The sequence below is a fragment of the Pezoporus flaviventris genome, unplaced genomic scaffold, assembly GCF_033815535.1.
Source record: "Pezoporus flaviventris isolate CSIRO_AGI_PZ_B2104156 unplaced genomic scaffold, CSIRO_AGI_Pfla_v1 ptg000001l, whole genome shotgun sequence".
In the NCBI taxonomy this organism is placed as follows: Eukaryota; Metazoa; Chordata; class Aves; order Psittaciformes; family Psittacidae; genus Pezoporus; species Pezoporus flaviventris.
In genome coordinates this window covers 28954459-28968489 of record NW_026892549.1, presented here as the reverse complement: position 1 = coordinate 28968489, position 14031 = coordinate 28954459, and the positions used below count along the sequence as shown (strand labels likewise).

General features: G+C 38.9%; 1 protein-coding gene across 2 annotated transcripts in view; it reads left to right on the top strand.

The window, feature by feature from the left end:
- Window positions 1-14031, top strand: part of NRG3 (neuregulin 3) — a 417558-nt gene that overhangs the window by 392378 nt on the left and 11149 nt on the right. For both annotated transcript variants that reach the window (XM_061449929.1, XM_061449919.1), the window contains exon 7: window positions 5643-5770. In XM_061449929.1, the coding sequence (XP_061305913.1) occupies window positions 5643-5770 (128 nt within the window). The remainder of the gene's footprint in view (window positions 1-5642; window positions 5771-14031) is intronic.

Here is a 14031-nt window from a genome sequence, read left to right as displayed (position 1 = left end):
AGTTCTCTTTATTTCCAGGAGCCAGTAAATAAACTTGAATAAATTAAGGTGGCTGTTTTCTGGAAACTAGTCTTCCAGTATAGCATTTTGGTTTATGTAATCTTGGTAGCTGTTTCTTGTGCTCTTCTCACATGGGGAAACCGTCTCGCTTATATGTTATGTCACCTTTCTCTCTTTCCTTAAACGATTCTCCCATATCTTTCTCCTGCCTATTTTGAATGGTGATGCTTTCAGGTTTCTCACCCTGCTTTTTGTTCTAGAAGAATACATTGGTGTAAACCCGAGAATAATTGCATATTATTCTAGTAATGTCTGTTCTGAAGGAGCCATCATATTTTGACCTAGAGGTTGCTATATTTAGTAAAGTCTGCATAGTAAAGAAAGAGGTTCTAATATTTCCCAAGACCCATGGTATAGCAGGTAGTGTTTCAAGCGGTTTGTAGCTGTAAAGAGCTTGACTTTTTCTACTTTTTCTCCACTTTAAAGTGAGAGAAGCCAAGTGAATGTATCAAAGTTTTACTAACCATGAAACCACACCTTTCATTCTTGAAACAAGTATTAAAATGAACTAAAGTTTGTATTTTATTCTAGCTGAACTCATTATAGTTGCAGCTGCTTGTATTACTGCAGAAGGAAAAGGACTTCAGACCTACGATATCCCACCTCTGTGCCAATTAAAGCTTTTTTACATTAGCGTCATTATGAGAAACATAACACAGGTTAAAATCTCTGAATGTAGGCTGTTTAGAATTGTCTTCATTTGAGAAATCAGTCACTCACTCTGAGGTTTTTGCCCTCTGATCAGCAGGGTAAACACAAGTGACAATGGCCACATTGTACCCATGGGCCCAGTACCCATCTTGGCAGGCCCTGAGGTTGAGGAAGAATGCAAGAAGAGTTAGGCATTTAAGTTAAAACATGGATGCCTCCCTGTCATTTGTGATATTGTAGGGAATAAAGATTTTTTTTTTTTTTTTTTTTGCATTGACAGTATTTTGAAGTATCATACGCTTTTTCTTCCCACGCTCATATGCGTTACATCTCCTCCACTTCTTTCCTCTGCTCAACTGTGATTCTGAAAAGTAAAAATAACGAGTTAGATTTGGCCAGGGCAGATGTGTTCTCTCTGAATTCCTCCTGAGCACAGTTGGTAATTGTGTTCACCTCTGCTGAGTCTATTTCTCTCAGAGTTGATTGCATTATTTTCTTAAGGATGCAAATCCTTAAGTGTTTAAAATACTGTATACTGAAAGCAACATTCATAAATAACTGAACGCAGCTCCTAGTATTTCTCTTGAATCTTTTAAGTCCACTGATTTTCCCAAATACTGAGGCAGCAATATACTTTTTGCTAGGTTTTCTAGCATCTTGGATTTGAATACTAATGCACTGAGAATGTTGTTATAATTCTTAAGTCAGAAAGAAATAGATGTGACAGTTATTAATGCAGGATCTTTGAGGTACACGAGATTCATATTTATTTCACCTAATGCATGAAACTTAAAACTTCCTAGTAATATGTACTCTGCTCCAAAGAAATTATATTCTCATCAAAAGGTATTTAATTAGTGTGCTCCATGAGATAGCAGCAAAAGGTTTGATGTCCTCATAGGCAAAAGGAAGTAAATTGACATTCTCATCTGCCTCTCTTAGAAAAGCAAGTGCTCTGTGCCCTCTCATATACTATGCCAGGGGCAAGAGGATGTGTTGTGGCCGTCCTTCTTTTTTTCTGTAGTTCGTCTTCATGAGTTCTAGTCATGCACCTCGGTACTAGCTCCTTAATCCACCTTTACTAGATTATTTCTTTAAATACTCATAACTTGACAAACATGTCATGCGACAAAAAAAAAAGCAAAATCAAACAAAAAATAAGAAAATAAACCAAGCCACAAAATAAAACACCAGGCATCTGAAGCTTTGACATTCCTGTAGTGATTCTGAGAGTTGTCATGGCTGTTTATGCTTTTTTTATCTTCGTGGATTTTAACACCTTCTCCCATAGTACTAAGTGGATCTATTAATTCCCCATCACTTTCCCTCTGAGGTGGTTAATAAGCTTTTCATGCTGTAGTATACAGTTTGACTTTTCACTACACTTTTTTTCTAATAGCTTGCAGTCAGTAGCTCTTTCTGTGTCTTGTCTTTTGTTGATAGTAGAAATAAATACTTTTAGTCACTCTGATAGAATTACAATTAATATCTGTTGAGCAACAGCTACACTTCAACCTTTTAAAAGATCACTGTGTGGTTTTGCCTGCGTTACAATGTGATTTATCAGCTAAGATCAAGAGTATATTTCTTACTTCTATATTGCATGACTACTTAGAAAGAACTGCCAGAATAGACAAACTTGAATTTACTGGCCTCTGGCTACAGCTAATGTTGGCAACAAAACATATAACACATATGGTAACGCCTGTAAGGATGTTAAATATACCACCTGATGGGTTTATGTGCAACGTCAGCCAATTCAGAAAAATCACTGGCTCTTTACCTCCTTGAGACACCCTCTCTGAATGTAATTTAAAGCTGACCCCTTTGCCTCATCAGTCATTTTTGAAATGGGATCCCCACATTACCTGTCTTCCAATGCCATGTGTGTTTCTTGAATTTTTATTATTTCTATTTTGGGAAAATCATTGAGGACGAAGGCCTAAGAAAAGCCTGTGAAAGGGATGGGTGTTTTGTTTTCATAAAAACAGGAAAACAGGACAGCAGTGTCAAGCTATTCTGTAGCACTTGACCAGCATATATTATCTATGGAGCCTACATTTTAGAGTAAAGAATACAGAGCATGGAGCGGGGGAATTACATGCTCACAGTCATACAGTAGCTCAATGGCAGAGGCTGATTTCTAGTCTCCTGGCCCAGGCTGCCTTAGATATACTTAGCTTTAACTAGCAGGGGTGGAATTTTATTGTCAGTGTTGAGTAATTGTATGGAAGTTGGAGATGATTTTCTCCATGAAACCATGAAAATTTGAAAATTTGCAAAATATTTTATTTTTATGCTGTCATTATTCTTTATTGAGCCATATGCAGGAGCGTTTCTCAGTACTTGCTCAAACAAGCACAAATAATTAAACAAGAAGACAATAAAACCATAAAAATCCCCAAATAGTATGTATAAGCTTTCAGTGGTGCTTTCAACCTACTGGAACAGTCCATTGAAAGCATTTCACAGCTTATTCTCCATCATGGCTGAGTATTGAATAGCTCAGAACAGTCAGGGGCTTCCAGAAAGCTCTGCCCAGGTGAGAACTGGGCTGTGGAAGCACCATGATGGGCTCCGCTGGGATACAGTTGGGGAGTAATCCCAGTTTGGTATACCATTCTTCTGGGGATACCAACTGGTACTGCTGTAAACTCCTCACAGAGATCTGAGGATATTTTTCTCCAAAGATTATCTCAGAGAAGGGATGTGGCACTTACATTTAAGTTAATGGAGAATAAACTGAGATGTTTTTAAACCTATTAAAATGTATGAATAACGTGATACATCCAAGTAAGTTCAGTTGCATTGTTCAAATTCTCCGTGTATTCACACCCTCAATTTAAATTGTGATTCGTATTTTCATTGTAATTAATGTTTTGGCTGTTATGGTAATTGTTAACTGGTGTATTTGAAAAAGGCATAAAAGAAATGTTTAGTTAGGGGAAAAAAATATCCTTTGCAGGCTGTGCCTGGGTGGTGCTGGGTGTTGGACCTTCAATATAGATTGCTAGTCATCATCAAGGCAGCTTCTAGAGGGCCTGGTTTTCCTCAGCTGGTGTGAGGAAAGACCCTGTATAACATTGCTCCTGCCTACACCTATCTTACCCATAGCAAACGGCTCAACTTATCTCTAATTAGCCTTCATGATTCACATCATACTCATGGTTTTATAAGCCATTCAGACCTTCAATTTGGTATCATGAACAAACATGAGAAAAGACAGAAGCTTTCTGGCAACTAACAACCCATTCTTAACATAGCTCAAATTGATTTACTCAGGTTAGAAATCAAAGACAGTTTCATTTCTGCAGCTGGCAGGATAACTATTCAAATTTAAAACCTTCAAAAACATGAGTACCTAAAAAATCATACTTCTGTCTGAATTTTCTGTATTTTATCTACAACATTTACACTAAGGTCATTATAACTTAAAGAAGAGTGGAATATGTTCTGTATTGTTTCAGTTGTGTTTATGTCATGCACGCCGCAGCATTTTGCATATTGTCACTCTCATTAGCTTTGCCTTCAGAAACACATAAGCAGCCCTGTTTATGTGGGTATTTCACACAACAGAAAGAGGGATAAGAGCATTAGAGAAAAAATTGTTATTTAAGCTACAGAAATCAGTCATAAGAAGCCTCAGTAGACAAAATAAAATTGCATGTCACCTTTTTTTCTAAGACAATTATCTTGTATGACTTTCCTTTTGGATTTGCTGAAGTCTGGGGAAATGTAGCTAAGAATAAGTGAGAATCGGAAAATAATTTGATATTTTAAGGAGTTACTGCTCTTTTGTTAGGCAACAAAATAATTGTGGAAAAAAAAAAAGCTGTACGTTGAAAGAAATCTATCTTCTGCATAAATGTTTATGCTGTTGTATCATAACATGGCATTTTTTTGCCAATGTGATTTTTTTGTATTATTATTAGAATTTGTATTTTCTTTCTAAAATACTTAATTATGTAATAGCTTCCACAAGACCAATTTATTGTAAAGATAACATGGGTATCTAGGTATCTAGTACTAAAATTACAAACTAAATACAGAAAGAATGGATTAAAGAAAAATAGACCAATTAGTTTTAGTGCAGGTCATTGTAATGCAACATAAAAAATTAAATACCTGGGTGGAAATGTGGGTAACCGCTCATATCTCTGAGATATTTCCCAGTAACCAAAAGCAAGACTGATTATTATTCTATGCCAAAACACAGCTTTTTTGTGCTTTGATTTTCTGAATCCGTTCAGGATCAGAGACAATTTTTTGCTGAATTTCCAGTTGAATCACAAAGCAAGAAGAAGAAAATCTATTCTTGTTCATGTCTGGTGTTGGCTTTACAGACCTTTGTGTCTCACTATGTGCCCAAAGACTGCTCTACACCTACAACTGTCACAAGAAAAGTTATGTTTACACTGTTCTCACAAGCATAGATACTCAGGAGTCAAAAGTTTTCAGACCTGTTCAGAAAGGATATCTGGCTCCATGGATAGGATTCAAGTATTTTTATTACTTATCTGATGATACAGATGCTGTTTCAGTTATGCATGCTGATGAAATCACCAAATGATCGAAGGAAGTGCTGACTGTCCTCTGAGATGTGTTTTGTGATCTCTCTGCATGGACAGCCCCAAAAACAGGCTTTTAGTCAGGGGGATCCGTGTTCTCTATCGTTGTGGACAAATCAGTCAGTAATTTTGCTACTAATACAGATATCAGCATTTTGATGTGGAGAAAGTAATGGAGATGACTACTGGTGCTTTCTGCTATGTAAACAATAGTGAATGAATGTAGTACTTGCAATGCTTAATTTTAATTTAAAAATGCATTAGAGCACTTCTTACCCTGCTCCAATAGGAATTCTCACTGAATAGCATCAATGATATACTTTGCCTTTTGTGTATTAATTAATTTTATTCTCTATGCTACAGTATTCAAAACCAGATAGGCATCCTGGGCCTATTCTTCACAAAGTTATGGAGTCTAGTTTTTCAGGCCCTCAGTCTTTCCCAGAGGCCTTGTCTCCTGACAGAGGAACCCAGCCCATCAAGCAACATAGGTAAGCAATTGTCTGTCTGATGGCAGATTTCGCAGGCTGCCAAGGGATGTCATTGAACTGGTGATATGTGTGTGCTGTGAATAGGGGAGATGCTGAATGGTATGGTACCAACAGAGCCTCAGCTGACTCAATTAAGCAGATGTCCAAGCATTTTCTTAGCTGCAGACATAAAAGGCAATAACAGTACTCAACAACTTTATCTGTGATTTGTAAAAGTCCTAGAGGAAGCATTTAAATACACCATCCAAGCTGTAGACAGAGACCAGTGAATGAAACAACTGTAGTTTGAGAAATCATTAAAATCAAAACTTTCTTTATCAATGTTCATGAAGTTAATGTGTCATTTGCATCAGAAAGGTGTAGTTGCAAATTTACAGCTTTTCTCACTGTTAACTTTAAACAAATAATACTTGAAATGAATACTGACTTATTTATAAACACATGGTGGCCCTTGAAAACTAATCTTCCATAAAGTTTGGATGATTGTTTCCAAGAGGAAAGAAAGAGGAACATCACCCATCACTGAATGGCCTTTGGATTAGAATTCTCCTAGTAGCCTTTTTGGATGAAAAAAGAATGCAGATGCTTCATTATGATACTAGAAAACAAACTCATGTCTGGTATAAGCAATAATGTTTTGAAATGGCTGTGATAATAATGTTTGATCTTTGCACACAGAGAGAGAAAAAAATGGCTGAGAAAAATCAGTTCAGAATATTTTAGCTGTGTAGTCTGGAGGAGAAGACATTTATTAAAGGATAATTTTTTAAATTACTGAAACAAAAGTCTGAGATTGCATGAAGTTATGAACTAGCTTCTATAGTATTTTGTGCATTTTCATTGCAGTCTCCCAGTCAGCTACATGTTCCTTTTCTTTTGAATAAATTATTTGCTTAACCTACCAAAGTGCAGCATATAAGCCAGGAAGGGACATTTGGATTCTATCTACTTTTACCTTCCTTAAGCCTTTAATTTAGCATGAAAAAATAATGCTGAATGTTATGTCAGATCCATTTCTTAGAGCTTATTCTCTATGGCACAAAGATTTTCAAAATATGCATCATAATTTTACCGAACATAGATGAACTGTGGAACTGCTACCTAGAATTCTTTCCATGGAGGTTTGGGGAAAAATTTATCTCAGTTTTGCCAAAAGGTGAAGTTCAGAAAAAAACATGGTAACATTCCCTTAGCTTTAATAACATGGTTGCAGTATCTAAGTTTGAAATATTTTAGGTGCTTTACCATGACATTACTTAATCTTAAAAATGTGGAAATAAAGACTGAAAATATTTCTTCTGTTTATAAACATTGCATCACTTAAAATAAAGGCTATAATAATAATAAAAGAGGAATGACTCTCCAGACTCTCAGTTTTCCATAGTGAAATTAAAGAATAAGCCACACAGGTAGAATCCCAGATTGCTCATTTAAAAAAAAAAAAAAAAAAAAAAAAAATCAAAACAAACTAAAACAAAGCAAACAAATTACAACAAAATGAAAAAAACACACACACACAAAAAGTCACGCAACAGTCATCTCTACTTGCAGATGTCAAGCTTCAGACTATCTTAAGAGTCTTTGCCTCAGAACTGGTTTAAGTTTTGGAATGACTGACTTAATTTATAAAGAATTATTTTGCAGTTTTGTAACTTCCGATTTATTATACAAGGCCCTTGCTTTGTAATACATGCAACAGACTTGAATATCAAACACTTTATAAGGTTATCTTTAATTTATGCACCATGTGATGGCTTCCTAATTCAGTTTCTAAATAGTCTTCAGCGTGGCCAAATGGTTAAATGTGGCCAAATGAGGAAACTTATTTTTTTAGTGGGATACATTTTGTTCTAAACATCACTTCATTTCATTCCAGATCTGATGTGAGCCTAAAAACTGCAGCAGCTCTGCAGTTTCTCATTTTTATGCTGTGAAACTATATTACTGGTTTATTTCTGATTTCTATGGAAATATTTTCTTTCATTTTCCAGATCTGTTTTCTCTGCTAATGTTTTCAAGGGCACTAATGATGGGTGATCATTTCATAAAATCAGCAGCTGTATGTTTCTAATTCTTAAAACCAATACAATTTTGGCCTGGCCGTAAGATTATCTAGGTGGGGAATCATTTGGGATTGCTGAAATTTGACTGACAAAGATCACCTAGTTATTTCACTCAGATTACTAGATAATAGCAGTTTTCTGTCTCTACTAGTCTCAGCTGCATGCAACGAAGTATGGCAGAGATAGAATTGAAAATTTAAATCTCTACTGAATGTTACTCCTAAAATATTTCACTTGTATTTTGTGTTGTTATTACTGTAGAATTTTACATCATCTGCTTGCATAAGTAGAACAGTACTGTCAACTGGAAAGTAACAAATTTGTTTAACCAGTAAACTTCTTGTAAAGTATACAGTGTCTCAAAAATTCATCTGAGTTTATCTGTTGATTTTAGTAAGAAGAAAAGCCATGCTGTTGTAATTTCTTACAGATAGGAACAAATTAGAGGTTTGATAATTATGGGACTGAGTTGTGATCCCATTGAATAGCAGTTTTCTTGGCAATTAGTCATCCTGATTTTCATTCATTGATTCAGTCATAATTGATTTTCTAGGGATTAATTTCAGTGAATACCATGATAAAAGCCAAATGCAGAGGCTTTCAGCCTAGAGCAGTTGTATTGTCTTACAGAAATGACAAAATAGGATAAACTTACTCTAAAATTTAAAATTACTTATGTTTAAATTTTTAATGTACTGTTAATACCATGAAAACCATGGTAAAATGATTTATTATTATTATTATTATTTAGTAAGTATTTTAGTTTTTAGGTTCCCAATATAATTGATTCAGTTTAAATTAAAAGAGTAAATTTAAATTATTCTTTAAATAAGGCTATTAAATTTCAAAAAATAAGTACTGATGAACTAAAGCAACTAAGAGTGTAAAGGCAGAGGAAGCCTGAAAGGGAGAAAACGTAAGGAATCTGTATTTTCCCAGGGCAAAAACATAGTTTTCTGTAGAAATTTAAGAAAAATAATGTCTAAAAGGAATGGGATATAGGGAAAGAAATAAACTATATCACAGAGCGAAGGAAATCATGCTTGAAGTGAACATTTCCAGAAATCGTTGAGAGTTAAGAATTACTGGTAATACTGAAAGCAATCAATTGTTCTTGCTGTATAAAGGAGGAGTATTCAACAGGAAGAAGCAATGCTGATGGTGGGGCAGAGGTAATATATGAAGCAGTTAGGGCAATCCTGAATGAATTAATTTTTCAGCTTGGGTGATTATTTGAGGATGAAGATGGGAAGGATTTGAGGATTTGATTATGAGAATGGGAATAGAATCAAATGTATGAAAACAGACGTTACTATAGTCAAAGTGGAAGTAAAATGCAGATATCAAAGCTCTCAAGTCAAGATGATCTAGTAGATCTTGATCAAAGATGTCTGGAAGGAGAACTGCCTCATGAAATTCCAAGTCTGGTAGCAAAATCTGTCAAAAAAGGAGCTGTGCCATGTGAAGATGGAATAGAAGATGTCAAATATTTAGGAAAGGAAAAATTTATTGAAGGAACTGAAGACCTATTACATTGAACTAGACTAGTCAAGGATTTTGGACGAATCTTGGGGCGGGAGGGAGCAGATTCTTTGTGTAGATATAAAAAAGGCTAAAAATCGTCATGAAGTTTATCAGCAGCAGTTTTTGCGACACTACACTGAGAATTTTTTTTGTATTTGTTGTAGGTGAGATCTCTACACAGCCTCAGTTTGTTTGTTGTCACACATCTAAAGTTTTTAGAGAGGGTGAAAGTAGGGAGAGACAAAAGAGCTATACTGCCAGATACACAGAGGTGGTTAAAAGGGAGAGTAAGGAATTACATTGAGGAGGTAAGTGCTTCGGGCCAGAATGCCTGAGGACATCTAGTGCTCCAGAGGAGCACTAAGGGAACTCCAAAAGAATTAGTCAACTTTGGGGACAAATTTTGTTTAACGCTTTTGTGCACAACTTTGGTGCAAAAATTAGTTTAGAAGATAGAGTCAGTACAGATAAGGATCTAGATAAAAAGAATGAATTGAGTAACTGAGTGTCGTGGTTTAAACCCAGTCAGGCAACTCGTTCACTCACTTCCCCCCCCTTCTTGCCCTCCCCCTGCTCCCGGAGGGACGGAGAGGAGAGTCAAAAAGACTGCAACTCCCATGGGTTGAGATAGGAACAGTTTAGTAACTAAGGTATAACACAAATCACTGCTGCTACCACCAATTATCATAATGATAAAGGAAATAACAAGGGAAGAGAATAAAACACCTCACCACCAGCCAACCGATAACTCACCCCTAGGTCCGACCAAGCAGCGACCCATACCTCTTCCAACCCTGCAGTCTCCCAGCCCTTCCAGCTAACTCCCAGTTACATCCTGGGCATGACGTGCTGTAGTATGGAATACCTCTTTGGTCAGTTTGGGTCAGGTGTCCTGTCTCTGCTTCCTCCCAGCTTCCCCTCCTCCCTGGCAGAGCATAAGGCTCACAAAGTCCTTGGCCAAAACAAAACATCGCTATCAGCTCTGTTCCCAGGCCAAAAGTCAAAACACTGCACTGCACCAGCTACCAAGGAGAAAAATGACTGCTACTGCTGAACCCAGGACATTATCCACCCCTTATTCCATACCATTCATGTCATGCTCAGATCCCACATTTTCAATATACCATCACTCTTATCTAAGTGCATGGACCAGTCCCTATAAAGCTGCTGAGTCCATCTGGTCCATGATGTCAGGCTCCATCTCTTGTAACAGTCTTCCAGAGCAGGAGAGACTGTGTGCAGTGTTCACACTTGTGAATAACCTGGGCAATAGTGTCCATTGTTAAGTCCACCCCTTGATCATGAGTCCATCTCTATGTTGCATCTCTGCTCTGATGGCCTGAAGTGTCATGGGCCCACCAGGCTTAAAATAATTCACTGTCCCCTTCAGCAGTTTCTGCAGCTTGTTGCTGGGGACTCCATACAGCTGCCTTCCATCTCCGATGCTTCCAAAGCACTGGAGGAGCCCAGTGTGTGGGACAGTATACTTGCCCATACTGTCCCACACACCCTGCCACTCATGACTGTCCAGCCTTGGGGAAAACCTCTTGGTGCCCCTATATTGTTGTCTAACCCCAGACAAGACCCAAACCTGTCTCTGCTTAACTTTTGAGATCAGACAAAATGGTGGTGGGTAGAACACAGCCTGTGTGTGTGCCAACATGCTGATCCCCATCACAATCAGCAGGCAGGTCCCAAGGATACCCAAAGGCCATTCAGAACCTTCAGAACTCTCACACGATGCTGCTGTGCTTGTCACTGGGGCTGGTGTAGCTGCTGTGCTTGCCGGCTCTCCCACCACCAGCTTCTCTTTTCCTGAGTCCAGCTCTTCCTCCTCTGCCTTGCTGGGAAGTGCTGCGTGGTCTCCTGCGTCCTCCTGGGGCTCGGCGGGCGGCTTCCGGGGAATGCTCTCGGCCATCTCAGGGCTGGGCTCCTCCGCGGCGCGGCTCCTCCGCCAACTTCTCCCGCTGCTCGGCAGCCGCCTCCTTTCTCTCCTCGACCGCCCCGACCTCCTCCACCCGCAGCCGTCCCCTCGCGGCCTCCGGCCCCGCTCCCGCCGCCGCTTGGTCCCCGGGGCCGCTCTCCCGGGCCGCTTCAGCAGCCGCCGGCTCCCGGAGCCGCTCCCCCTCGGCTCCCCGCGGCCTCACGAGGAGGGAGGCGAGGGCGAGGGCCAGGGCGGTGAAGAGCAGCCGGACGGCCAGGTACAAGTCCACGGCCAGGTCCATCCCACCCTGCTGCTGGAGCCCACCCGTATTACAAGCCATTGCCATAAAGCACAGTGAGACAAGAACCTTAGCCCAGGCCCCACACTTGATAAACACTAACACAGCAAATACCGGCTCTACGTAAGTTACAACATTCTGAAGCTGTGAGATCAAGAGAAACAACTCTGAGAGCCAATAAATCGTCATTGTGATGAGTGACTATTAATCCAGTCAGATCTGTCGTTATCTCAACCCTTCGTGCCCCACGTTGGGCGCCAAAAAGAACTGTCGTGGTTTAAACCCAGTCAGGCAACTCGTTCACTCACTTCCCCCCCCCTTCTTTCCCTCCCCCTGCTCCCGGAGGGACAGAGAGGAGAATCGAAAAGAATGCAGCTCCCACGGGTTGAGATAAGAACAGTTTAGTAACTAAGGTATAACACAAATCACTGCTGTGCTACCACCAATTATAATAATGATAAAGGAAATAACAAGGGAAGAGAATACAACACCTCACCACCAGCCAACCGATAACTCACCCCCCAGGCCTGACCAAGCAGCGACCCATACCTCCTCCAACCCTGCAGTCTCCCAGCCCTTCCAGCTAACCCCAGTTACATCCTGGGCATGACGTGCTGTGGTATGGAATACCTCTTTGGCTAGCTTGGGTCAGGTGTCCTGTCTCTGCTTCCTCCCAGCTTCCCCTCCTCCCTGGCAGAGCATGAGGCTCACAAAGTCCTTGGCTAAACCAAAACATCATTGTTATGCCATTCTTCAAAGTTACTCAGTGTCCTGGGTTCAGCAGTAGCAGTCATTTTTCTCCTTCTTGGTAGCAGGTGCAGTGCTGCATTTTGACTTTCAGCTTGGGAGCAGAGCTGATAACAGAGATGGATTCCATAACAGAGATGGTCAGGCATTTTGGAACTGATAATAAAATCTAAGCAATGAATGAGGAAGAAGAAGTTTCAGTATGTACTAGTTCGTCAAAAGAATAATCAAAGTGATGCAGCTGAGCGAAAGATAAATGGGATGAGAGGAATTATTAATCAAGACATTTTCATCAGAAAGTCAGAAACATTAAAACCACTTCATAAGACACTGTTGTCACTTCATTTGAATATAGCATGAGAATACAGCACTATTATCTCACCTGGTTAAAATGACCTCCTGATTACTATGAACTTAAATTGCAATATGAGGAATGAATAATCTGTGTTCCATAAGAAAATGTTAGAGAATCTGTCTCAGTCTTCAGAAAACTGAAAAGACTATATGACTGGTGGTTATAAATATATCAGAGGAAGCACAATGAGAAGTAAAAGACCTATTTAAAATGAAAACCTATTTAAAATGGCAGCACATATGTCAAATAGATGTATACTCATCATAAATAATTTTAAACTGAATGGAAGCCTCAAAGTTTTCAATATAGAACAACTTTCTTTATATTGTTTTAGTTTTAGGATCAAGGTTGATCAATACATTACAGGGAGTATATGATGAAGTTATGGCAGGTGATTAAACTCAGTGCCACTGAGGTACCTTTGAACACTGTCTTCCCTTTTCCTATAGTATGTATCTATCTGGTGGAACTCAGATGGTGACCGGATGATACAGGTAGTGTTGAAAGGTTTATGTAGAGTTGCAAAGTCCCCAGTCAGCTCTGGCACATTCCATTCCTGAATACCAGAATAAATAAAGGAGCAACAGTGCTCCCATTTCAGAAATCAAGAGGATATATGTAGGTGTAGGCTGGCTGCTAGAAAGCTTCTATTTATGTGAAGGGCGAAGAGAGTCTTGCAAACTGCAGGCTACAGTCCAACCCCCTCACCTGAGCTGAGAACCTGACCAGCTGTAATGGTTCATAAACACAAGCATGGAAGCACAGGTCATTGTGCCATTGTAGATGAGACATTTTCCTAGACAGTAATCATGTCTTGAGAGTGTACATGATTACTTTACAAAGACGTGGAAAAGAGTGGTGTTTTGGATACAGGATGCTATGGATAAAAAAGGGTTAAAACTATGAAGTTCAGTTTTCATATGCCACAGCTTTTTTTTTTGTCATAATAATCTCCTTACAACCTTAGTAGTCTTTTAATCACATGCAGTTTTGCTGAAGTCCCAAACGTTAACTTTCTCCCCTTGTGGAGACATCTGTAACAGGTTTTAATAGAGATGCACTCGCTGTGGTCATCTTGTTCCTGTAAGAAGTCTGACAAAAGGACTTTCTGATAGAGTTTTATTATTATTGTTTGTTGAGTGATTTATTATTTGTTGAGTGATGCTTATGTTCTCAGGTATAACATAGCCTTTTTATTAAAACTGAAAATTGCTTGAAAGTCTGAATAGTTGATCTCTACAAATGTTGGCAGTAGATTACCTAACTTAGCCTAAAAATGTGGCTCCTAAGGAACATCAGAAGACACTGTCTGGCAGCCAGATCTGTCATCTGTATTTACTGTTTCTGTCC